Source organism: Eptatretus burgeri, chromosome 5, assembly GCF_056783735.1.
Source record: "Eptatretus burgeri isolate ZD-2024b chromosome 5, Ebu_testis_v1, whole genome shotgun sequence".
Classification (NCBI taxonomy): domain Eukaryota; kingdom Metazoa; phylum Chordata; class Myxini; order Myxiniformes; family Myxinidae; genus Eptatretus; species Eptatretus burgeri.
Window position 1 is genome coordinate 53,787,735 of NC_140965.1, and position 27,845 is coordinate 53,815,579.

The 27,845-nt window shown below is 42.1% G+C and overlaps 1 protein-coding gene across 4 annotated transcripts in view; it reads right to left on the minus strand.

Moving 5' to 3' along the window:
* DENND3 (DENN domain containing 3) overlaps window positions 1-27,845 on the minus strand; it is a 127,974-nt gene that overhangs the window by 46,463 nt on the left and 53,666 nt on the right. For all 4 annotated transcript variants that reach the window (XR_015058346.1, XR_015058345.1, XM_085881871.1 and 1 more), the window contains exons 11-15: window positions 23,166-23,262; window positions 22,798-22,901; window positions 18,791-18,951; window positions 7,163-7,309; window positions 6,604-6,887 (exon numbers count right to left, since the gene is read on the minus strand). Coding sequence is in view for 2 of the 4 variants with exons in the window: in XM_085881871.1 (XP_085737997.1) it covers window positions 6,604-6,887; window positions 7,163-7,309; window positions 18,791-18,951; window positions 22,798-22,901; window positions 23,166-23,262 (793 nt within the window). In the remaining 2 variants the exon portion in view is untranslated. The remainder of the gene's footprint in view (window positions 1-6,603; window positions 6,888-7,162; window positions 7,310-18,790; window positions 18,952-22,797; window positions 22,902-23,165; window positions 23,263-27,845) is intronic.

Genomic DNA, 27,845 nt, shown 5'->3' on the forward strand with positions numbered 1-27,845 from the left:
TTACAAAAAATCACCCATTATGCACAACACATTTTAAATCATTTTTTGTATACACCGTCCAGGCTCGTATGAGAGCTAACACACAGAAACGCTCAACAAGGGGAGCAGGAGACAAGAGGGGTGGGAGAGGGAAGGAAAAACAACAACAACAACAACAACAACAACAACAACAACAACAGTGTGGGACAGAAACACGAGGAGATCTGTGAGAGAGTACACAGGGTAAACAAAATGGACACTACAGGGACTTTCAGGTCCTTACATGACAGGGACTTTCAGGTCCTTACATGACAGAGACTTTCAGGAAAGAAAGCAGGGAATTTGAAGGAGGTGGGTTTGGGGTGGATTAGCTGGGGCAGGAAAGATAGTGGTTTTGGATGGGGGGAGATAAGAGGTGGTGGTGAACAGCTGTTTTGAAGACCTGGAGGGAAGAATGGGATTGAAGAGAGTGTGGGAGTTTGTTCCAAAGGTGGGAAAAAGAGGAATGAAAGAGTGGAGGTGAGCAGTGATTCTTGATTTTGGTAGTTTTACCAGAAGGGGGGTTGCTGGCAGACCTTGAGCGCCCTGCAGGAATATTGGGGGGGGGGACGGGACACATCTCAGAAAGAACGGGGGGGGGGTGAGGCCAGAGAGGAGATGGTAGAACACAGAAAGACCACGGACCAGCCTACGGTGAGAGAGTAAGAGGCCCAAAGACTCAGCCTCATTGCGGGAGATACCAATGATCCGAAATGCCTTGGTTTCCAAAGCGTGAAGCCGAGAAAGGTGAGAGGCGGGAGCAACAGCCCAGAGTGGAGAGCAGTCCTCCATCAGGCTGCATACGAAAGCTTTGTATGTGGTCAGGAGCTCAGGTGGGCCGAGGAAGGACTTTGCACGATGGAGGATGCCCAGTCGGTGACTGGCTTTGGGGGCCGAGGTGGAAATGTGGTTTTCCCAGGAAAGATCGTGGCACAAAGTGAGACCCAGAAGCTTGAATGACATGACCTCTTCAACAGGATTGTTGAGAAAGTAGATGGGGGGAGGGGGGAAGGGCTTCGGATGGTCCTTTCAGAGAGACATCGTGAGTGTGAGATTTGTCAGGGTTGAAAGACATGTTCTACATGTTGGACCAGCTTGTGATTTTATCCAGATGTGCAGAGAGTGAAGAAGCTGCTGCTTGCCGGTCTGAGGGATGACAGATGGTACGGCAGAGGGTGGACTTATTAGAAAAGAGATAAAGAGGACTTTGCAGAGAATCTGAGAGATCGTTGCTGAAAACCAGAAAAAGAACAGGGCCCAGAACACTGCCTTGATGAACTCCAGCCTGGACAGGAAGAGGGGATGAGAGAACTCCATTAAGAGCCACACAGCTGCGACAGGAGAGTAAGTCTGCGAGCCATGAGTGGAGATGTCCTTGGATACCATAGGAAGAGAGTTTGGTGAGTAGGGCAGGGTGCCAGACCGTATCGAAGGCACATGATATGTCTTGGGAGATGGCTCTAATTTCATGTCTGATATTGAGGATCTCCATCCATTGTAGGAATTGCAGAAGCAGCATATTCAAGGTAGAATGACCTGGTCTGAATCCAAATTGATGATTGGAAATCAAGCCATTGGAGAAGAGGAAGGATATAATGACAGCAAGTTTGACAGCAAGCTCTCCACCTTGTCAGGAGAAAAGGACACAGAGTCCAGGAATAGGTGGGTACAACTGTGTAAGGTGGGTACAGAAAGCAATGGGTTTGGGATACAAGATTTAGAAGCAAGCATTGAATTTAGGCATTCAGCCTTTTCACATGCAATGTCAGCTGTGCGGCCATTTCAGGTAAATGAGGGGATGGAGGTGGAACATACACCAGAAACAGACTTAACTAGTTGCCACCAGGATTTGGAGGAGGGACACAGGTTTGAGAGTTCAGACCTGAGATTAGAAAAATGTTGTTTTCTGGCTCTCCTGAGGGTAGACACACACTTGTTATGAGCTTTGTCGAAGGAACTGAGATTGCCTTCAGTTGGTTTAGCCTTCCACGAGGTGAAGGCAAGTTGTTTCAGGAAAACTGCCTCACCACAAGCTTCAGTGTACCAAGGGCGGGAGGAAGGGTCGGACAACTGAAGACAAGATGGAATAAATCTGTGCACGAGGGAGAGAGCAAGTTTATATTAAATAATTCCCAGGATGCGTTGATGGAGAAAGTAGCGATGGGAGACCAGTCTAAAAGTTTGCTTGGAATTCAGTCTAAAAGTTTGCTTGGAATTCAGTCTAAAAGTTTGCTTGCCATCTGCTTGGAAATCAGCAACTATTACCGCTCTGCATAACAAAGATGCAAAATCAGATCACTGCAACTACAGAGTACCGTTGTTTGAGATCTGGGTCAGGAATTTGACAGATTGTGTCAGTCCCGATGAGTCACATAAGTCTTTTGCTGAAGTGCCATGGCAGGTCAGAGAGGTACCCACACCCAACCAACTGGCAGGATGACAGTTGAAGTCACCACATATGAGGAAGAGAGGTCGGATGAGAGGATAGAAGTTGGTCCATGTTTTCAGAGAGCAAGACGGAAATGGAGTCGTCACTGTTTGGTGGACAGGACAACATGCATATAAACATGAGGTGGGAGTGGAGGGGAAGCCGCAGCCAGAAGTCGTCCTGGGGTGTGGGGGAGTGAGAGCAGTGCATGGAGAGTGAGGAATAGAGTTTTTGATGAAGAGAGCAACTTCAGGCCAGGACAAGGCTCAGTTGTGTCATTCCGGAGGAGGGAGTATCTCGGGATAGATACTAGGGAGTCAGAGACGTCATGAAGGAGGAAAGTTTCTTTTAAGCAGATTATGTCTGGTTTGTCAGTGGCAACCTGTATGGAAAAATGTGTCAGGTTTGAGCGAAGGCCCCAGATGTTTGAGGTCCACACTGTTAAGGAAGAGGGAGGGGAGGAGGTTTTGGTTGAAGTGGAGGGGAGGGGAGGTAAGGAGAGTGATTGAAAGAGTGTGGGGGATTGCAGAAGAGTTTGTGAAGAGGGCAGGATAAGGAGGAGAAAATGCTCGGTGGTGATAGGTTGAGGTTCCATGGGGAGTAATAAGAGAGGGGGCAGAGGGCAGTTGAAGGTTGGAAGAGGTGGAGGGATGAGGTGGAAGAGAGAGGGTGGGGGAAGGAGGAACCTTTGTGGATGTGAGAGTGGGGAAACTTTGTGAAGAGGGATTAAGGGGGAAGATTGGAGGGAGAAGGGTGAGGGGGGAGAGTTGAGGGAGAAAAGTGAGGGGGAGTTTTTGAGGAAAGTGGGAAGGAAGCTTGAAGGTGGAAGAGTGTGAACATTGCTTTGTGAGGGAGGGTTGAGAGGAGAGCTTTGAGAGGGAGGGGAGACAAGAACAGCCATGGCCAAAGAGCAGGAGGGCGATGGGAGAGGTGGGGAGAGGGGAAGAAAAACTTGGTAGAGGTGTAGTGAAGAAGAGAGTGCGCAGGGGGAGGTACAAGATTTGAGGGGTTGGAAAGAGGGGGAGGTGTGCATAGAGGAAGGAAGGAGCATGTTTGTTGGTGATGAGTACTGATTGGGAGAGTGAGATATCTGTTTGGTTAGAATGGAGCCCATAGAAGTTAGAACACCACGCACTTTGGGACAGCAGAGGAGGAGCTGACACTGAAGCAGAAGACGGTGAAGAGGTGCTAAAAGTGGAGGTAGGATGAGGGGTAAGATGTGAGGAGTTAGGAGGAGGTGGATTTAAGGAGGTTGGGGGAGGGAATTGGCACTTAAGTTGGAAAAAAAAATGATGATTGATGGAACACGAACATGCATTGCAAACTGGGATTTAAGGTGCGATGTGAATTATTTTTTAAAGTGAGATGTAATTAAAGATACTGTATTACGATTGGGATGTAATAAAGGAGAATTAAGAGAATGGAGAAAAGAATCATTGTAACAGTGGGACGTTTTAGATACGAGTTGCAAGAAAGGTCGAAATGAAAACAGCCTTTTGAAGAAGAAAAAGAGAAGTGAATTGTGATACAATACTGAGAACCACACGTGTGAAAGAGTAAGTTGAAACGTTTCAAAAGACCGGTTTAATTTTTATTTTATTTATATTTTTGACAAAGATTGCGTAAGGTAAGGTAAAGGAAAGATTGAAGAAAAATCATGTAGGTGTTGGTGAATTTGGAATGACAAACACAGAAAGAAGCTGGAAGTTCGACATAAGTTCCAGGAAGAAGAAGAAGAGGGGGGGGGTAGAGAAACATGGTTACGGGAGGTGTAACCTGGGAGGTTAAAATAATAAAGATTTTTTTGTTTGTTTTTAAAGGTTAGTAAAGAAAATGTTGAAGAAAAAATTGTGAAGGTGTATGGTGAATATGGGTTAGCAGAAGTAGTTGATGGTATATCGGCAGAAGGAGGAAGAAGAGTCAGTACAGGAAATCACGTGGGGTACAATGCATTTTTTTGTTGTATCTTTTTATATGATAAGACATTAAACAGAGGTTATAGTTGAGAGGGATAGAAGGAGGGTGGAGGGAAAAGTGGAGAAAATAAAAACTGATGGTAATGAGGAGAAAATACAACAAACACGATCGCGCACACAAAAGGGAAGAAGGGTAGGCCTCAAGGAAACCCGATATGAAAAGACGTCGAAAACTCCAGAATTAGCACAAGTTTTAACACAAGACCGAACTAGAAACACACAGTAAACACAGAGATAACAAAATGACAGTAAAAAGGCGACAAAAATGACCGGAAAACTTCTCTTTGAGAAAGTTGGCAGAGACCCTGAAGCAGAACCGCCATCGTCGCTCAAGACCCGGAACTGGAACCAATTTAGTAGCACTATGGCACGTAGAGCTGACATGAATATCTGGACCAGATATAGAAAAAAACCCTCTTTCCAACTCCCCCACACTCCCCCTCTCAAATTACTACCCCCATATTTCTCTCCACATTATGTGTGCTATAATTTTGTCATGATCACACAAGTCTAAGCCTCGACAAAGATCTCCCCCTCACTCATCCTCCAAAAGTGCCACCAACACCATGACACCCACCAGGAGGCCATTATGTCTGCCAAGTTTGGTGGCCCTACAATGTCCTGTTCTCAAGATATACAATATATAAGAGAATGGACAGACAGACAAACAGAATGAAAAATCACTCATAGAGTGACAACGTGGCAAAACAGCACGAAGTAGAATGACACTCGGTAGAGCGCATACCTCTGCCAGGTGGAACAGTTCACATTTTGTGTCCCACTGATGGGCTGGATCCGAACCAAAATCCAATCTACTTGTTCCTGTCACCTATTCAACTCATCCACAACTTTTTGAGACCTAATGATATATTTTGTTTTTGGCCCAATCGATCAATATTTGAAAATAGGCCTGTATCGACCTTTTGACCTTAAAATTCATTGGTAGTTGAATTCAGTGACCTGACATGAAAATGTTCTTCAAGTTTCAAGTCAATCGGATGAAAATTGAGCACAAACAAGAGCGGCACTCGGTAAAGCGCATTCCTCTGCCAGGTTGAACAGTTCATGTTTTGTATCTCACTGATGAGCTGGATCTGAACCAAAATCCAATCCGCTTGTTCTTGTAACCTAACCTACTCACCACTTTGTTTTGTCATAACTCATCCATACCATTTTGAGACATGGTGATCTCAAATTACATATATATATATATATATATATATATATATATATATATATATATATATATATATATATATATATATATATATATATATATATATATATATATATATATATATATGTATTGGCCCTTATCTAAATTTTTTATAATATAAGCCTTTGTTGACCTTTTGACCTTAAAATATATTGATGGTTGAATTCATTGACCTGGCATGCAAATGCTGTTCAAATTTCAAGTCAATCATATAAAAATTGAGGATTTTAGAAAGTGCCCCTAAGTTGTTGACCTTTTGGCATGTGCTGACCTCAAAATTAAATGGTGGTTGTATTCAGCGAGCTGATATGAAAATCCTGTTTAAATTTCAAGTCAATCGGATGAAAATTGAGGATTTTCGAAAATTTGGACCAATTTGGCCTTTGTTCACCTTTTGGTCTAAGTTTACCTCAAAATTAATAGGTGGTTGAATTTAGCGACCTGATATGCAAATGTTCTTCAAATTTTAAGTCAATCCAATGAAAATTGAGGATTTTAGAAATTCGGCCTCTGTTGACATTTTGACCGATGAAAACATCAAAAGTAATAGGTTGAATTCACTGACCTGAAATGTAAATCCTGTTCAAATTTCAAGTCAATCGGATGAAATTTGAGGATTTTAGAAAATTTGGCTCAAATTGCCCTATGTAGATCTTTTTGGTCGACCAAATTTTATGACACTTTAATGCGGGGCCGTCGCAGGGTCCGTGACATTAATCGCTGATAATTTCAGAACGATCGGTTGAGTGGTTTGGGCTGGAGGCGAGCGGGCGGACAGAGACAGACAGACACACACGGAGGCAATCAATGTACCTGTCAAAAAATATATTTTATTTGCCAAGTAAAAATTGAGTGTGACAAAAAGGGAAGTTTTGTGTTTGTGTCAGCTTTGCCTGATGCGAGACTGGTTAGCAAATGCACCACACCTGGACCAAAAATCCTGACATAATGACCGAATGACCAACCTGGTTTTCTTGTGGAGATTCAGTTACCACAGCGATTTCCCTTAGGAAGTGGGCCAGCTCAGGCCGTTTCTCAGCCAGCTGCCGATCCTTGGGCTCCAGATCATGCACTAGAGCTCGTACCAGAGCCCGAGGAAACACAGCCATATCACAGCGTGCCAATCCAACTAGGTCAGCCAGGGCTTCTAGAGGCCGCCCACTTGAAGCATATATACATCCACGCAAGCAAAGTCCTGATGCACGCAGTGATGGTTTGGCTTGTGCAGTTGCGCTTTCCTTATCAGAATCTACAGCAATGAACCGAGGAGGAGGAGAGGGGGAGATTGGGTGGACTAAGAACAAGTAATAGTTCAGCGTTCGTTTCACTATTTGACATGTTATTGTTTTATACACTTGATGGAAAAAAAGGAAACACCAACCTGGGGTGGTGACATTCCTGTTGTAGTAAAATTGCATTTTGAAAATGGTTTTGAGCATTATGTGAAAACTCACACATTAGACCAAAATAAATAATGAAAAGAACATGCAAATGAGATGCAAGTTAAACTTGAGATGCACGCACCTGCCTCCAAGTTGGAGATGTAGCGACTTAGCCTTTCAATGCAGTCTTTGTAGTACATCTTAACTGCATATTCTTGCTGTGCGTTGGGAGGGACTGACGGCAGACTAAATTTGTGTATCTCTCTCGTGGGTTGTTTGCGAACCGGTTCTGGAGGAAAGCATTATTGCAAAATGTTTTCTGACACTTCAATAATTCTTCATGCAATGTGCAAAACTCTATTTAAAAATAAATAAATAAAATAACATGGGTAAACACTCCGATTTTGGAAAATGTCGTTTTAAAGAATGACTGTGGTACTTTGAGCTTTTAGAAGATCATCAACATTATCCTTATCATGTAAAACAGAGTAAGTGTCAAGTAGCCACAAAAAAACTGCTCCAAGATGCAAAACTCCCATGTTTGCAGTTTGACAATTGCAACTGTCAAAGTCTGTAAATTAACAATGAGATGCAACACAGTGGAATGAATGTGAACTGAGCTTAATTGTAGATGATACAACTCGACATAAAAGAGTGATGGCACTCAAGAAGACAAAGGGTGGACACACAAAGCATTTACTGACACAATAAAATGATACCGTTCTTGCTATTTACTTAAGCAGCTTGTTTCACACACATTAATAAAGGCCGTGAATTTGCAATCATAAACACATGAGCGTTATCACTGATAATTTGATGAACTCACCAAAAGGTATGAATATCATCGGAATAACTAAATATTTCTGCACACGCGCGTACACGCGCACGCGGGCACACGCACACTTAATATATAAAGAAGAAAGTTTGTTTGGGTGTTTGTTCGCTTACGCATGCATTCGCACCTTGCAGGCAGAGGTGGATTAGGATTTTTTTGGGGCCCTGGGCACAAAAAAAAATTCGGCCCAAAACACCCAAAAAGAGGACTCCATGTTATTTCTGCTCAAAAAGGCCCAAAAGAGGACTCCGCTGTATTTTCACACTTGCTTAGTCGATGTTGCTTTAAGACTTGACTGCAAAAAAATTGGGAGGAATTCCCATGTTTTATTACCTCCCCCCCTTGGAAAAAAATGCCATGTCGAAGTGTTCCATTACCAATCAGCTTGCTGTCGCTTGTCAAGCTAGCCGTTCCTTATCAACCGTTTCATTGGAGTGCTTGTTCCACATTGTCAAACCCGAAGTCTGCCAAACTTCCAAAGCCGTGTCTGTCGAACCGGAAGCTGTGTCACCATAATCTGTCATTTCTCTTTTTCCTTGAAATATTTATTTGTATTTGGTATCTTTTTTTTAAAAAGTAACTCCTTTATCCTCCTTCACTTGCTCCACCTTTCTCTTTGAGCTCCCACTTAACTACTGCCGATTCATTTTTTTTCACTGCTTATGAATTCAAATCAAAACTGCCATCTGATCGATGACATTGCAAGTCATTTGCATCTTGGAACACGAGTTTATACAAAGTTTTTTTGTTTTGTTTTTGCTTAAGGGGCTGGCACACCTTGACGTTTTAGCCAGCGTATGGCAACATATCAAAATGTATGAAAAACGCTGGCGTATGCTAAACTATTGATGTTTTTAAAAGTTTTTGGTGTATTCATAACGAGTTAGATGTATGCTAATGTATTAGTAATGTACACAGAACGTTTCGATAACTTAGAGATAACTTAGAGATAACTTATACGAACGAATGCTTAGCATGTTGTCGGCGTTCACAACGTATGCCCAACGATAGTCTAACTTATGCATAACGCGGCAGCGTATCGTCGACGATCACGTGGCGTAGGCTATTCATAGGCTGCCACTCAACGATTTGAATCGCTGCCGCTCAACGATTTAAATTATAACGGCACTAGAAATCGAAGTGTCAACATCACCGTCATGCCGAAAAAAAAAAAAAACAACAAAAAAACAAAACATGGAGACTGTAACACTGACGGGTTCCTCTGTGAAGCCCATTTTTATATACCAATTCCCCTAAACGCTGCCAATACGCCATTATACGGTAGCAGTAAGTTATAAACACGTTCAGTAAGTTCTGTGGTCGTCCGGAAGACGTCAAATACGTCTACATACGTCAATATGCGTTGGAGATACGTTACACATAGGTTCAAAGCACGTTACTCATAGGTTAGAAATAAGTTTCGGGTACGCTAAACATTACCTTGACGTGTTTCGACTTATGAGTAACTTACAAGTACCGTGTGTCAACGATCGCGTAACGTGCCTACAACGCGTTACTCATAGGTTAGAAATAAGTTTCGGGTACGCTAAACATTACCTCGACGCGTTTCGACTTGTGAGTAACTTACAAGTAACGTGTGTCGACGTGTGTCAACGATCGAGTAACGTCCCTACAACACGTTACTCATAGGTTAGAAATAAGTTTTGGGTAAGCTAAACATTACCTTGACGTGTTTCGACTTATGAGTAACTAAGAAGTAACGTGTGTCGACGTGTGTGTCAATGATTGCGTAACGTGCCGACAACACGTTACTCATAGGTTAGAAATAAGTTTCGGGTACGCTAAACATTACCTCGACGTGTTTCAACTTATGAGTAACTTACAAGTAACTTGTGTCGACGTGTGTGTCAACGATCGCGTAACATGCCTACAACTTATGGCCAGCGTATGCGGAACGTGTGAGTCATACAAATCGTTGAAAAATTTTGAGCATGTTAAAATTTGTCGACGAGCTCGGCGTACTATGACGTATGCCAGTGTGCTTCAGCATGTTCTTAACTTCTACAAACTTCCCCATAACGTATTCGGCAAATTTTTCATACGTCGGCATACGCTGGCTAAAACGTCAAGGTGTGACAGGGCCTTTAACTACTGCTGATTAATTTTTTTTAACTGCTTATGAATTCAAATCAAAACTGCCATCTGATCGATGACATTGCAAGTCATTTGCATCTTGGAACACGAGTTTATAAAAAGTTTTTTTGTTTTGTTTTTGCTTGCAGACTTGCGATTTTGTCTATTAATTTACAAGAATTAGTAAAAAAACAAAAAAAACGTCACGTAGTTTTTGAACGGCTCCAATGTTGGGGTTAAACAATCCATGACCGTTTGACGAATCAGCTCGTTCTGATGTTACCGTGGTGGAGGCTAACATGGATGAGAGGTGTTAACATATTTTAATTAATAGTGCAGTAAATGTGGATTTCTCAAGTGCACTACTCATCTTTGAAGAATGATTTAAATGTGCGTTTCCCGATCGGTTCGTTACAGGATTTTGTCGCAGATTGTAACCACAGTGTGGTCATTCTTATTATATTATCATTGTATCATCAAGTATTGTCTGGTTTCGCACCTCCAACAACACTCGGCAGTCATGCAGTACTCGAGCGCAAAGAACCCCGTGAACAGTATCAAGCCGAAATCAGCCCCGAAACACCCCGAACAGCAACTCATAACTGGAAACAATATTAGAGTGGTAGATCTGGTATAGAACATTTTAACAGCAAAGGTATTTTTTCCGGGGCCCTAATTGAGCTTGGGGCCCTGGGCACGGGCCCTGTGTGCCCATTCGTTCACCCACCACTGTCTACAGGAACCAGTGCAATAAAAAATTCCAAGGCCTCTTTTTTCAACCAGGGGAAGGTCAAGGGCTATGTTTGGAAATAAATAAATAAATAAATAAAAACCACACAATTGGCCTTTGGCCTCGATCGGGTTGCGTCTAATACACTGCCTGTGTTTTTTTTCCTAGAAGCGATCAAGTAATATGTATTGTGAAGACTGTATATTGAGGTTGTAATGGTCTTGGGCATTTATAATGATTCCTTCTCCATCCCAATTGAGCTGACCTCTTCTTAGCCATTCCAGTGAGCTTTCATTGTCTATTCCCAATCTGTCTAACTCATTTTTTTTTTTATTTCCCTGCTCTTTTGTCTTTCTCCCAGTGGTCAATATATGTCTGTTGGTATTTCGGCTTGCATTTTTTTTTTTTTTTTTTGCAATTATTGGGGCTGTATTTGTTGCCGTATCGGTTTGGTGCGCAACATCTTCTATTTGCACCTGTTTTCGGATGTTTTTTGCAAGGTGAGTGAGAGATTTCTTTTCTGGTTCGTTGTGTTCATGCTCGTGTACAAAATGTATTTAGTAGTCTGTTGAACTTTTCATGTACTCTGATCATCCCACAGTCGTCACTCTGTGCACTTGATCGAGTTCCATCAGGCTGCAACCTCTTTCTTTCCTCAGCAAGTACATTCTTAGGATGTATTGATTTTTGTTGAACATTTTTTTGAACATTTTGTGGAGAGTGAGGAGTTTCCTTGCTTTGATATCTAGCATTTTTAGCTCGCCTGTTCGAAGAACAGAGCTATAGTGATACCCCCGGCGTGAGCGTGAGCGTGAAAATGTTAAAGTTTTTGGTGCAAGTTATTTTTTCCTTTCAAATGTTTTTATCTATACTACAACACTTTTTTATACGCCCGATATATATATATATATATATATATATATATATATATATATATATATGTATATGTATATATATATATATATATATATATATATATATATATATATATATATATATGTATATGTATATATATATGTATATGTATATGTATATATATATATATATATATATATATATATATATATATATATATATATATATATATATATATATATATCGGAGCGTATAAAGTGATACCTGTCGTCCGTCCGTCCGTCCATCCGTTCCTGTTCGCACTCTAACTCCCAAAGTTTTCAACTTTCACGTTTCATATTTTGTACATAGGTACAGACTGTGGAGACGGTGTGTCGTGGCATACGTTCATCATCTAAAGTGGTTGCCATGGTAACCAGGATGCTGTTTTCCATCCATTCCTGTCCGCACTCTAACTCCAAAAGTTTTTAACTTTCACGTTTCATATCTGGTACATAGGTACAGACTGTGGAGTCGGTGTGTCGTGACATACATTCGTCATCTAAAGTGGTTGCCATGGTAACCAGGATGCTGTTTTCCATCCATTCCTGTCCGCACTCAAACTCCCAAATTTTCAACTTTCACGTTTCATATTTGGTACATAGGTACAGACTGCGGAGACGGTGTGTCAGGACATACGTTCATCATCTAAAGTGGTTGGCATGGCAACCAGGATGCTGTTTTCCATGTAGTAGCACAATTCTGTATATACCTACTTGTTTGGGCGTATATTGTGAACACTTGCGCTCTTGTTACTGATTACAATATACAAATACATCTATTGCTTTAGAATTATTTGGATCAGATTTCACTGCAATGCTTCATAAAAAATTATTAATTATTAGACGAGTCTTTTAAAAATGATAAATGCATAAACAGGCGAGCATTGGGTGGCTTTGACACCAACTCTCTGGTTTAATTTCTGCTTGTGGCCAGTTTACTATTCCACAGCTGTATTGGAACACCAGGACTGCTAGTTGGTTTATGGCTGTATTTGTTCCTTGGAGAGAGGTATGTTTTCAGGATCAGCCACAATCTCTGCAGGTATTCTTTGGTAATTGTTTTGCACATTATTTTAGGTCATATTTGGTGGCCCTCTCCTACTCCAAGGTATTTGTAAGATGCATCATTGTCTAGCTCCTGTACTGTTGTGTCTAGGATGATTTTTACGTTGAACGTTTTTGTTGGTCTACCTTGCACGAATGTGCACTTGGCACACTTATCGAGGCCAAATTCCATTTGGACGTCGTCAGGGTACCATTTTACCAATTTTCAGTTGTTCTGCCAATTTTTCGTCGTTCGGTGCAGAGTTTTAAATCATCCATGTAAAGTAGATGCGTCACCTTTCTTGTTTCTTTGGATGCTCTTTTATTGGTTGTTAGGGTGTATCCATGTCCTTGCTCATTAACAAGGATACTTAGTGGACCCAGAGCCAGGCAAAACAGGAAAGGGGAAAGGCTGTCTCCTTGAAAGATCCCATGTTGTATCTTCACTCCTGGTATTTCGATCTTTCTTTCCGAGTGCTGCAGGACTAGTGTGGTATTCCATAGATCCATGGTTTTATCAATCAAGTTTATTATATGTGGATTTATCTTGTACATTTGCATGCACTTTATCGTCTATGAATGTGGGGCACCATCAAAAGCTTTTTCGGAGTCTACTCAGGCTGTGGACATTTTGGTTCTTCTTGTATTGCAGTTTTCAAATATGGCCTTGTTTAGTAGTGTTATGGATTAGTAAATCCTATGTGTTTGGAAATGTTAAGTTTTGTATTACAAACATGATTCTGATAATTCGGGGACAAAGGCGACTCGAGTTTCAGTGACTCAAATTAAACTAGAACTGCCACTTTATAACTGCTGGCAGTGATGACCGGGTACCCAGTCCGCGTCCGCCTTTGACTCAACGTGAGACTTAAATCGTAGTCGCAATTTTCGCATTGAAAGGATAAGCGTTGCCAGAGAAAACATTATTTAATAGTGATACAAACACAGGCCTGCTTCGAGAGGGAGCGGAACAGACGAGTTACGAACCGGGCAGCACAAAGCATTCAATTTCGTTATTACTGGCTTCCAGATTCAAATAATTAAATAATTCTGGCTGCCAAACCACACGACCGATCAGGTTGAAATTTTAAACTTTTGTTTCACATGTAGCCTAAATTATAAATATGAAGTTTCGCATATATAGAAGTAGTGGTTCCAGAGTAAACATGAATTAATATTTATCCTTCAATCTAAGATGGCGGCCAAACCATGTGACTTGTGACCTCATAATTTTTACCATGTATGCAGATATCATGGAGGATGACAGACGCAAATTTTCGCTTCGATAGGTTAAGCAGTTCCAGAGAAAACATTATTTAATATTTTTCTTAAATTCAACATGGCTGCCAAACCATGTGACCTATCAATTAGAAATTAACAAACTTGTATTCCCTACTCATGTGCAATAGGGGTGTGAAGTTTCCCCTTGATCAGATCAGGTGTTCTGGAGAAGAAGATGTTTGAAGGTTTTAAGGTAAATTCAAGATGGCCGCCAAACCATGTGACCAATCAAGAACAAATTAACAAACTTGAGAAAGGACCTCATGGGGAATATATGTGTGAAGTTTCGGCTTAATCTGTCTTGCCTTTCTGGAGAAGAAGATTTTTAAAATTTATTCATTTTCAATCCAAGATGGCTGACGAACCATGTGACCTATGACATCAGAAATTTATATTCTGCTTCCAACTGGGTATTGGAACACGTTTGTAAAGTTTCGTGTTAATCGGTAAAGGTGCGTTTTTCTATCCAAGATGGCCGCCAAACCATGTGACGTGTGATGTCATAATTTTTACCATGCGTGCATACACGATGGTAGATGATAATTACAAATTTTCGATTCGTTTGGTTCAGCGGTTCCAGAGAAAACATTATTTAATATTTTTCTTAAATCCAAGATGGCGGCCAAACCGTCTAACGTATCAATTCGAAATTAACAAACTTATATCGCCTACGTGTCCCGAATATAGTTCTGAAATCTCCCCTTCATCCGACCAGCGCTTCTGGAGAAGAAGATGTTTGAAGGTTTTAGGGTTTTTTCAAGATGGCCGCCGAACCATGTGACCGATCAAGAACAAATTAACAAACTTGAGAAAGGACCTCATTGGGAATATATGTGTGAAGTTTCGTCTTCATCTGTCTTGCCCTTCTGGAGAAGAAGATTTTTAAAATTTATTCATTTTCAATCCAAGATGGCTGCCGAACCTTGTGACCTATGATATCATAAATTTAAATTCTGCTTTCCATCGTCGACCCGAACAAGTGTGTGAAGTTTCGTGTAAATCGGATAAAGTCGATTTTTCTATCCAAGATGGCCGCCAAACTATGTGACTTCTGAGGTAAAAATTTTTTACCATGTATGCAGACTTGAGGGAGGAAGGCACTTGCAAATTTTCGCTTCGATGGCTTATGAAATACCAGAGAAAACATTATTTAATATTTTTCTTAAATCCAACATGGCGGCCAAACCATGTGACCTATCACTTCGAAATTAACAAACTTGCATCGCATCCATGTCACAAATATAATTCTGAAATCTCGCCTTCATTGGACCAGCGCTTCTGGAGAAGAAGATGTTTGAAGGTTTTAAGGTTTTTTCAAGATGGCCGCCAAACCATGTGACGTATCAACAACAAATTAACAAACTTGAAAGAGGACCTCAGGGGGAATATACCTGTGAAGTTTCGCCTCAATCTGCACAGCCGTTCTGGAGAAGAAGATTTAAAAAAAAAAAATTTTCAAAACAAGATGGCGGCCGAATTACGTCACCGATGACGTCAAAAAAAATTTTTTCTACGATGAATTTTGGTGTAGATGACGCTCAAGAAATTTCAAATTTTTCCCATGTGGCGTTCTACTTGACGAATTTTCACCGGGATACCTCTTCACCGATGACGTCACGAAAAATCACACGTGTTCCCGAGAGGGAGCTTGTTAAAATGTATGAAGCGAAAAAATTTTTACCCTGGAAGATTTCAGAGATACAGAGGTCCAAAGTTTATCGTTTTTTTCAAGATGGCGCCCGCACCACGTGACCAATGACGTCATAATTATAACGTGATTGTGCTATCAAAAAAGATACATACTACGGTGCAAATTTCGTGTCGATCGGACTTTGCGTTCCTGAGAAAATGATTTTTAAAGTGAAAACAGGGCGCAAAATGCCGGCGGAAAAATAATAATAATAATAAATAATAAACATAAGAAAAACAATAGGGTACCCTGTACTCACAGGGTACCCTAATGAGATGTTAAGTGGGACAAATGATTCATGCACAGACATCAGCATGCATCATTAGCATTGTGACATCAAGATGGATTGTCAACAGAACTTTGAAGATGACTGGTATTGAGGCTGAGTGCTTTGGTCAACAGAGGCATTACACTGTGTGAACGAATTTGATGTAAGTTTTGTTATAGAAAACGATGCTCTCAGCCAATGGTCAAACTGTGGTCAACCTTTGGATTCAGACAGTGTCACCTTGCTTCGAGATTAACCTTGTGAGTTTGCCATTAAAAGGTGAGGCGAGGAGGGATTGGGAGGAGAAGCAGATGCAACTTGGAGGTGATCTTGGAGGCGACCCAGAGATCCAGCTCTCGCAGTGTATGAAGCTTTGGAATGGTGGCGTTTAGATAGAAGTTCAGGATCTGGGCTCGAGCTTTTGAAATTTGCCATCTTTGCAAGTTGTTGTCTTATCTTTTCTGCATCAATTACTACTGGGGGCATTTCCTCGAGATGTTGCTTCTCTTCCAGGTTTCAGATCCATTGTGCCTCCTTATTGTGTTCTTTTTGATCTTCATAAATTCCTTTCCAGAATTGTTCCAGTTCATCTTTTTTCAGGAGATGACACATTCTGCTTTGGTTTCCCTAGTTTATGGTAGAATCTTTTCGGATTGTTTTCAAACATTTGTCCTTGTTTTCTCCTGCTGTTAGCCTTGTTGCAGTTTTTTTTTCTTTTCCTTGCTATCATTTTTATTTATACTTTGTTTTCAGCAACCATTACATCTTACAGTCCTGGTTTTGAGCCTCGTTGTCCACTGAATTAACACCAGGTGGGGTTGACAGTCTGTCATCCTTCCGTGGTTGGCAAAATGAGTATCAATGTACTGGAATAGGGGCACAGCATCAGTGGCATAGTCGTGGAAAAAGAAAAAGAAAAAGAAAAAGAAAAAGAAAAAGAAAAAGAAAAAGAAAAAGAAAAAGAAAAGAAAAAGAAAAAGAAAAAGAAAAAGAAAAAGAAAAAGAAAAAGAAAAAGAAAAAGAAAAAGAAAAAGAAAAAGAAAAAGAAAAAGAAAAAGAAAAAGAAAAAGAAAAAGAAAAGAAAAAGAAAAGAAGAAGAAGAAGAAGAAGAAGAAGAAGAAGAAGAAGAAGAAGAAGAAGAAGAAGAAGAAGAAGAAGAAGAAGAAGAAGAAGAAGAAGAAGAAGAAGAAGAAGAAGAAGAAGAAGAAGAAGAAGAAGAAGAAGAAGAAGAAGAAGAAGAAGCCATTACCTCTTGGTGTTTGTCTTCAATTTTATATTTGTTGTTTACTTTTTGGATACTCCTCTTTAGTTTTGGGCTTTGATTTCCTCTTTGGAATTGCTGATTCCGTCCTGTCTCCTTTCTGAACAGCTCCCTCTGTTTCTCGAGTCTTTGCTTTCATGGTGGCGCTTCATTTTTTATTGTAGATCCTGTTCTGTTCTTATGGTGCTTTGTTGTTACTTTTTTCTGAATTAGTAGTGCTGATGCAAAATTCACTATGTTTATTTCTTTCGGGGGGGGGGGTAGGGGAAGGAGATGATTTTGGTAGGAGGGGGAGATGATCTTGATAGTATATTTTTAAAAGATTTGTTTGCTCTGCATATTGTTGTTTTTGTGATTTTATTATTACTAGTACGTGCCCGTAAAAAAATGAAAAGAAATAAATAAATAAATATTCAAACCGCGAACAACAAACAACAACCACACAGGCCGTTTCTTCGCTCTCGCGTGCCCGTACGTGCGTGGCCCGGAAGTTCGCATATTATTCGCAGTTACGATTATTCGCTATTTAGTTTTAATACCCAATTATTCAATTAGCGCCAACGTATTTTACCTTTTCGCAATATCATGGCAAGGAAAAAAAAGAGAAGAGAAGAGAGAGAAAAAAAATTTACTTTCTATTTCTGGTTTTATTTAAATTTATCTATTTCTGGTTTTATTATTGTTCTCGACCGCAACCCACCTCAAGTTTTTTTTTCGACTGCAACCCAAGCTTTTATTATAACTCGCAGGATTTAATTTAAACTCACGACCTACGAGATACCAAACCAGTACTCGGATGGGCTATCTACAAGTCGGTTAGTGAGACAAAATTGATTAAAATAGAATTAAGAAAAGGAGAGAGGATAATAGAAGAGTTGAGGTTAAAATAAGGGGAAAAGAGATGTAAATCCTTCTCGAGGGCAGAGCCCCCAACTGCACCTTAAAAATGGAACGTTCAGATATTACATTTAATAACCAACTAAATAAATATATGACAGTAATGGAGATGGTAAAATGTACATCAATAAATAATTATTTAAGGTGGTATTTCAGGATTGGAGATGGTAAAGTGTATGTAAATAAATAATTCAAAGATAAACAGGTCATGAAAGTGATGTGTGTTGCTCGTGGAGATGGCAAGGTGTATATAAATAAATAAATAAATAAATAATTGGAAGTTGTGTATTGGTCATGGAGATGTTCAATTTTATATAAATAGATATTGCTTCACAAAAGTAAATCCAATCCTGTACTATTCTCTCTCATATCATTTATATAAAGTTCCAAAATTTGGAAATAAAATTGTGTCACATGACCTTTGCCTCTAATTCCCAAAATCATTTGACTTGCTTCCTGCCCAGATATTTCTGCATACAAGCACTAACGATGAAAGAAATCCATCAGGTCATTTTTGAGTCGAGGCGAATGGACAAACAGACACCTAGAATATAAGCCCCCAAATGGGCTGACACCCGGTTGGCAGCTAAAAAATGTTCAGAAAATGTAGGGTAATTGAGGATGTGGTGGAGGAGGGAGTATAAGCCGGGGAGTTAAGTGGTAACTCCCAAGATTAAATAAACAGGTCATGAGAGTGTATTTGGAAAATCCAAGGAATGCCTCGTATGGAAATGCAGCTTAAATGAGAGTGAGCCTCGGGTCTGTGGTACAAACCAATCTGGGATAGTAGGCAATAAATGGACTTTTTCTTCCATGCCATGCACACTTGCTCGTCTGCCTGGTAGAGGTTTGCAAGTTTACGGAGGGGTTGTATCTTGTTGGCAATGTCGTTGGCAGTCAGCTTACGTGGGGAGTCCCACATGTCATGCCGTTGCCTGTTTACACAAAATTGGAAGTTGGTCAGATATGTTGGTCTTCGTTATATACAGACATTCGAATGGGTCACATGCAGGTCAACTGTAGACTGAAGCAAATGTTTAGGTGAGACAAAGAAAAACAGGATGGAATTGAATAAATGAACAAACAGAGCACAGCAAAACTAGAAATGCAACAAAAATGCTTTCTTACTATATTTTGTTTCATTACATGCTTTGTTCAGGGTTATCAATAAAACAAGAAAGTTCGTCAAAATTAAGCAAAAGGAAATTTCAAATACCGAGAAGTGATACATCTGGGTCCTTGTTGAATTATTTTTCCCATCACATGGTTATATACTGAAATGCAAAAGAAACTTACCACCTTTTAAACCTTCAAATAACAACAATAACACTGCGTGTAGTAAATGTGTGAACTTATTTGTGGACAATAGTGTCCTCACTGTCAGACAAAACGGTCACGGATGGTCACTTGAACCTTCAATGGTCACTTCATAGCACAGTTGTTGAACAGCCGTTTTGACTGTCAGTGATTAGCCAAGGAGTACGGGATGATTTTAATGAGCTGCACGTGATGTCTTGATATTGGCTTTAAAAAGGCCAGTGTAAAATGGGCATTTCAATCAACATGTCACGATTGTCAAGGGGTCAACGGCAGTGTGCCTTGGGCATGCTGCAAGGCAGATTGAGCTACCGTGAGGTGGCACGTCGCCTTGGCTGTTCACACCAGACGATATCGGCCCTGGTGGACAGAGACACCCTGCACAACTCTGCAGATGACAGACCTCGATCAGGGAGGCCAAGAGTCACCACTGCAAGGCAGGACAGGCAGATGGTCCGAAAGTCAGATGGCTTCAGACATTGAGGACTGAGTGGGACAGAATCCAGCAGCAATCCATCCAAAGACTGGTAGGCAGTATGCGCCGATGATGCACTGCCTGTATCCAAAACAATGGTGGCCACACACGCTATTGAAAGGGGACTGACATTGCACCCTGTGCTGTTCTGTACTGTGGAACAAACTTATGAGATGGTGTATCTTGGTCAAAAACTTGACATGTCATTAATAAAATGCCAATGTTTCAATTAGCAATTGTTGGTTTGTTTTATTTTGAACTGTTACAATTTTATTACATTTCAAACAAGTGGTAAGTTTATTTTGCGTTTCAGTATACTATGCCTGGTGTTGGCTTGAGTGGTGGGCTTGGGATCTGAGGGTCCCGAGTTCAAATCCCCCACTGTTGAATTAATACCAGGTGGGGTGGACTCTGCCTGTCAAGGTCGGCAAAATGAGTGCCAGCTTGCTGGTATCCTGTGTCGGAGTGGCGACCCATCCAGGATTGTGTCCACCAGCCAAGGAGACTGTTTAGGCAGCACCAACACTCTGCACAGAGTATCGTGCCAATGGATGGATGGATGGATGGTTATACTCCACAACCAATAGGTCAGAGGATAGCACTGTTGCACTTCCACATCTTTCCAGCAGTGGGGATGGAGTATCATACGAGGGTTGAACAAACATCACCACATTAAACCACAGTGAAACCCAAGGTGCAAGTGCAAACGCTGAAACAGAGTTGTTCTCAAGCTTCTGTTTGCTGCTGCTGATCTCATATTGTTCATCACCATTCACAACACCTCTAATCATGAAGCAACATGTGCCTGCTCACAGAAAGACGTTGACAGTATCCAGGCTTTGGCTGACAAGTGGCAAGTTACATTTGTGCCTCACAAATGTCAGGTCATAATCATTTCCAACAACAGAGATCCCAGCTGAATGCCTCGAACTTCCAATGACACCACCATCACAGAATCATCCAATGTAGTGTAGTAGATAGTAGAAAAATCGTACAAATTATGATACAAGCATCAAATTTGGCATTTCTGTTCTGCAGGGCTTTCTGATCATATCTGCTCGATTGGCCATTTGAAAATCCAAATTTTGAAAAAAAAAAAAAAATTCAAAAATATTTGAAGTCACAGCTGGCTGAAATTCTTGAAGCGCAAATGAACATCCCAGACAGAGAACCAAGGGGAGATGCAGTCATCATTGATGGCTCAGCACTCATCAATGCCCTACCTCCACGCACTTCAAAGATATTTGATGACTATGCTAAAGAAGACATCATCCCAAAGGTGGAATCTTAAGGTGCCAGGTACGAGAGGGTGGACGTAGTGTTTGATGTGTACAAGAAGTCAAGTCTGAAGTCTGAGGCAAGGTCGAAAAGGGGGCAAGGAATCAGAAGAAGAGTGACAGGAACCAGTAAGACCCCAAGTAAATGGAGAAGCTTTCTTCGAGATGACAGCAACAAGACTGAGCTGTTTCACTTCCTCGTGGAAAAGATGTGTGAAGCACAGACGACAAGCACAGCCATTGTCACAAAAGGAGAAGATGCCATTAGCAACACAAGGAAGTCACTGGATGCTGTGTCTCCATGTTGTCATGAAGAAGCTGACACTCGAATATTTGTACACGCCAGGGATGCAACGACGGATGGTAGCAAGTCCATTATAATTAAGGCTAATGACATGGACGTACTCGTCATAGCAATATCTGTACTGCCATCCTTACAGGAACTAGGTCTTGAGAACATGTGGATTGCCTTTCGCCAAGGAACCAAGGCGCGATGGATTCCAGTCCATGAGGTAGTTTCTGCAATAGGGCCTGAGAAAGCTTGAGGGATCCCATACTTCTATGCGTTCACTGGATGTGACGTCGTGTCTGCCTTCCGTGGTAAAGGGAAGAAAACTGCATGGCAGACTTGGAACGTCTTTGATGATGTTTCTGAAACATTCACCAATCTCAGCCAGCATCCAACATTGATTCATGATCTTGACTTTTTTGAAGTTTTTTATTTTTTCAAATTTTTCAAAATTTGGATTTTCAAATGGCCAATCAGGCAGATTTGATTACAATCCCCTGGAGAGCAAATGTGCCAAATTTGATGCTAGTATCATCATTTGCACGATTCCTCTCAAAAATTGCTGTTATCTGCCCCACTAATGTTAGCAGCCTGATACAAGAGGGCAAAGACTGAGCACTCTGCAATTACTGGTTTACCTCCTAACCCTTAAAGACCTCTCCACCTTTGACAAGGCTGACATCAAGAGTGTGATTGGATATACACTATTCACCTGGATGTGCGCAATCGAAACAATACTGAGGAAGCTATAATGGATTCAGGATAGATCTGCTTGCTTATATAATTAGCATCCCACAATCTCAGATCAATATCCCTCCCCTGTATCAACAGCATTCTGTGGCTCGAGTGCGTACTGTCAACAGAACCTCATGACTTCTACAACCAGCACCAGAACGGAAACATGCTGGGAACTTTAACGCCTTCCAATATTCTGCTTCAAGGCACAGGATATCCTCACTTGGATAGATACTGCAGCTTGTTCATCACAGCTGAACAAAAATCCCGGAATGTCTTTCCAAATATCATTAGCGGTGAACCATCAACAAAGTAACTGCAGTGGCTTTATAATAAACCCTACCATTGCTTCAAGGATAATTTCGAGGTAGTGATGAGACCTCTCTTTAAACCCATGGGTAATTAAAGAGTAGAATCGAGATTTAAGAATCTCGTGTTCATGATGACCTTTTCTTCAACGTTGACGTGTGTGTGTGTGTGTGTGTGTGTGTGTGTGTGTGTGTGTGTGTGTGTGTGTGTGTGTGTGTGTGTGTGTGTGTGTGTCTGTGTGTCTCGGTATGCCTGTGTCGGTTTCTATTTTCAGAGATGAAGGCTCATAGAGAACCATCAGTAAAGTTGTCAGACAAGGATACGGACAACGACAGCAAAGAAGCCAATGCATTAACAAACGTATTAGCGCCACACCTACCTCTGAGATTCAGAACGAGTACTTTGCTCAATCCGTGAGAAAGCATCTGTTGTTCTGCTCAATCGCTCTTTCAGGAAGGTGATAAACATGTCTGTCTTCAGCACCTATTATTGTATCCATAAAAGAGACACTCATGAGAAGCTTTCACCGACTAAGACTTCCTTCCTTCCACCTGAGCTCATGTGGCAAAAAAAAGCAGTTCAAACAAAATTTGTCTGCACGACTTCATGTTTTCAGTGCACCCAAAAAACAATTTTTGGAAGTTCTTTGATATCTTGACAATCAATTTTTTTTTCTTTTCCAAGCCGGTTATTAAGTAAAAATTGGCATTATAGGCAAATTGATCTCGTTGACAATCTTATACTGGCCTTTGTGTAGAACGGAAGATCCAGTGATTCTTTGTCTTTGAGGAACTGCTCGCTATTAAAGACCCGATGCTCGTAATTCAGGTGTTGAGATACATCTCTGAAAGGGGCATAAATAAATTGCACGTAATGAAATACATCTTCCATACATTGTAATGGAAGCAAGCAACTGCTGAAAAACTGGTAATATAAGAAGAAAAAGAAGAAGAAAAATAAAAATAAAAACATGAAGAAGTAGTGGTACATTCAAAGTACACAGCCCCCATGGCAAATAAATAAATAAATAACAAATCCTCCAATGCGCGACATTGCCGGGGCACCTTTGGCACCCGGCGATGCCGTCACGTAGCACATGGAGACGGATTTGGAGGGAGCGGTGTGCAATAATTTATTGATTAATAGATCAGTTGCATAATTAAAACAAATAAAAATCATAAAATAATTGATTTCTCATTCAGTTGCCAAATAGCATACCTAAACCACCACCGTTTTACCCAAATCTGTAACTCTTTGGAAATTATTTCATTGGAAAATGAATAATTAATCGATTAATTGATCAAGAAATCAAAAATACCCTTCATCACCAAATCACTTGTTCACTCTCGTGTCCAAATATCAGCTTCCGAGATCAAAATAGGCCGGAGATATTGCCAGGGTGAGAAATTTCATAAATAAGTTATTAATAAATGGATAATAATTAAGTAATCAATCAATTAATTGATTAGTAAAAAAAATATGTAAAATAACGTTTTTGTTAAAACATCTTCACTTTTATCCTTAAATTTCAGCTTCCTATCTCAAAGGATGGCTGAGATATCGCCTGGACAAACAAACAAACAAACAAACAAACAAACAAGAAAACAAACAAACGGAGTAAAAACCGAGTACTCCCTTCCTTCGGTGGCCGGCGATGACGTCATGCATCACCTGAATATGGAATTGGGAAGGAGCACTGTACAATTGTTCATATTTAATCATCTCACAAATTAAATGAATAAATGGTTGTTTTAAAGTCCAAATCTATACAAATAATATCATGGTGTCTGTCCCTTTGTCTGCCATGTTGTCAGGGACATCCCTCATATTTGCTGTCTGCACTTTCACTGTTTCTTTGTTATCTGTAAAGCCGAGGCTCGTGGAGGATCTATAACATACAATGGATCAGGACGTGACAAAATAAAAAGATCAGCAGAAAGCAAGAGGAGGGGCGTGTGTGTGTGTGTGTGTGTGTGTGTGTGTGTGTGTGTGTGTGTGTGTGTGTGTGTGTGTGTGTGTGTGTGTGTGTGTGTGTGTGTGTGTGTGTGAGCGGGTGGGTTGAGGGGAAGCTTTGAGGGGTAGGGTGAGGGGAGCTTTGAGGGGTGGGGTGAGGGGAGTTTTGAGCGGGTGGGTTGAGGGGAAGCTTTGAGGGGTAGGGTGAGGGGAGCTTTGAGCGGGTGGGTTGAGGGGAAGCTTTGAGGGGTAGGGTGAGGGGAGCTTTGAGGAGTGGGTTGAGGGGAAGCTTTGAGCGGGTGGGTTGAGGGGAAGCTTTGAGGGGTAGGGTGAGGGGAGCTTTGAGCGGGTGGGGTGAGGGGAGCTTTGAGGAGTAGGGTGAGGGGAGCTTTGAGCGGGTGGGTTGAGGGGAAGCTTTGAGGGGAGCTTTCAGGGGTGGGGTGAGGGGAGCTTTGAGCGGGTGGGTTGAGGGAAGCTTTGAGGGGAGCTTTCAGGGGTGGGGTGAGGGGAGCTTTGAGCGGGTGGGTTGAGGGGAAGCTTTGAGGGGAGCTTTCAGGGGTGGGGTGAGGGGAGCTTTGAGCGGGTGGGGTGAGGGGAAGCTTTGAGGGGTAGGGTGAGGGGAGCTTTGAGGGGTGGGGTGAGGGGAAGCTTTGAGGGGTAGGGTGAGGGGAGCTTTGAGGGGTGGGGTGAGGGGAGCTTTGAGGAGTGGGGTGAGGGGAAGCTTTGAGGGGTAGGGTGAGGGGAGCTTTGAGGGGTGGGGTGAGGGGAGCTTTGAGGAGTGGGGTGAGGGGAGCTTTGAGGGGTAGGGTGAGGGGAGCTTTGAGGGGTAGGGTGAGGGGAGCTTTGAGGGGTGGGGTGAGGGGAAGCTTTGAGCAGGTGGGTTGAGGGGAAGCTTTGAGGGGTAGGGTGAGGGGAGCTTTGAGGGGTGGGGTGAGGGGAGCTTTGAGGAGTGGGGTGAGGGGAGCTTTGAGGGGTAGGGTGAGGGGAGCTTTGAGGAGTGGGGTGAGGGGAGCTTTGAGGGGTGGTTTGAGGGGAGTTTTGAGCGGGTGGTTTGAGGGGAAGCTTTGAGCGGGTGGGTTGAGGGAAGCTTTGAGCGGGTGGGTTGAGGGAAGCTTTGAGGGGTGGGTTGAGGGAAGCTTTCAGGGAAGCTTTCAGGGGTGGGGTGAGGGGAGCTTTGAGCGGGTGGGGTGAGGTGAGGGGAAGCTTTGAGGGGTAGGGTGAGGGGAGCTTTGAGGGCTGGGGTGAGGGAAGCTTTGAGGGTGGGTTGAGGAAGCTTTGAGCGGGTGGGTTGAGGAAGCTTTGAGGGAAGCTTTCAGGGGTGGGGTGAGGGGAGCTTTGAGCGGGTGGGTTGAGGGAAGCTTTGAGCGGGTGGGTTGAGGGAAGCTTTGAGGGGAAGCTTTCAGGGGTGGGGTGAGGGGAGCTTTGAGCGGGTGGGTTGAGGGGAAGCTTTGAGCGGGTGGGTTGAGGGGAAGCTTTGAGGGGGTGGGTTGAGGGGAAGCTTTGAGCGGGTGGGTTGAGGGGAAGCTTTGAGCGGGTGGGTTGAGGGGAAGCTTTGAGCGGGTGCGTTGAGGGGAAGCTTTGAGGGGTGGGTTGAGGGGAAGCTTTCAGGGGAAGCTTTCAGGGGTGGGGTGAGGGGAGCTTTGAGCGGGTCGGGTGAGGCGAGGGGAAGCTTTGAGGGGTAGGGTGAGGGGAGCTTTGAGGGGTGGGGTGAGGGAAGCTTTGAGGGGTAGGGTGAGGGGAGCTTTGAGGAGTGGGGTGAGGGGAGCTTTGAGGGGGTGGGTTGAGGGGAAGCTTTGAGGGGGTGGGTTGAGGGTGAATACAGAAAGAGGGGACATGAAGTGGAGTGATGCTGAAGTGGGGACCACAGAATGAGTTAGATTGGAAGGATGCGGGCATGTCCATGTGGTGGAGTGTACTGCCACAAAGATAGTTGACAGTGTTAAAGGATGTGTAGTGGTATTGATTGTCATGATCAGATAACCTCTGCAAATTCGTCTTATCAAGATTCCTAATCTGGGTATACTAAGACAGACATTGTGGGAGGGGTGGAAAGAATGATTGTTGAAGGAAAGTGGTGCTATAGGTATTGGAGGAGGGTAGACGGACAAAGTGTTTAGAAGTCAGAGGGTTTTGGAAAGTAATGCTTGTGAATAATAATTATAATAATAATAATAATAATAATAATAATAATAATAATAATAATAGATCGTGATGAGAAAGAACACGTGGCGTGCTCCTGATGGGGAAATAAGGAAAGGGAAGGATTTTTAAATGTGTTGTTGCGGGAACGTGGTATGGGGTAATAGAAGTAACATAGCCTAGTCATGTCATTAGTAAATGTCTAGCATAAGAGTATGGTGTGTATTGGGAGAATGTCCTGTATTTGGAACTGATAATCATGATTCCCCTCCCCCTCAATACGTGTCCAAACTCCCACTCTCTCCAGCCCTCCCTTTCATGACCCCTTAGATCATTCCTTTGTTATCTGTCTTTATGCTTTCCTTTAAATAAATGCTGACAGCCACTCCATTGAGGGTGGGTGGTTTCCATCTGGAAGTTCCCTGGACGTGCGCTGCGGGTACAAGCCCCGAACACCATGACGATGGTCAGGATGTCACGGCACAAGTTGGTTCACACAAAGAACCAATTCAGCACATGGTCTCGAGATAATTATAGCCCATGGGAGCTCAGACCAAGAGATGGCGTTCGGACAGGGTCCAGAATGGACATGCTGGAATAGCATTGGCTGTGAGCAGGACCCTGAAGGAGCCAGACATGGAAGCTCGACGGAGCTTCGGTGAATTGACTGTGAGCAAGCCCTACAAAGGAGTTGGGCAGGGATGCAATAGGGAACATCCTTCTCTTCCTTTCGTCCCAGCCCCACACCAGCATTCAGTACATCAACACGGACTCAGAGGGGACCTTGCACAAACCATCACACATAAAGAAGATTCCACATTTATGTCCTGTCATTCCCTATCTGGTTGATCTATCCGTCGAATGAATGAGTTAAGATAACTGAGTTTAAGCTGATCGAGTTATTGTGGGCACGTGGGGATTATTGTAAAGTGTATAAAATAATTACCATTATATATATATATATATATATATATATATATATATATATATATATATATATATATATATATATATATATATATATATTTTATGTCTTTCCCCATTCTCCCAATCATGTAATTATTAATTAAAAGCCGTTCTCACCATTTGTGACATGGTTGTACGTGGTTCGTTTCTTTGGCATCATCACCCCGGTGCGTATTAAACACACGACTGTTTGAAGTTTGGCACCAACCTTGTTAGGAGGCCATTTTAAATCTACACCCAGCTTGCCTTTGATTAAATCGCTCGGCCCGTCTTATTCGATGGACGCCCGGTTGCAGTGACAGATCCTCATTTGGGTTTTCTCTGTGCTGAAAACCAAAGTAAAGACCGTTTGGCCTTTCCCGGCAGACG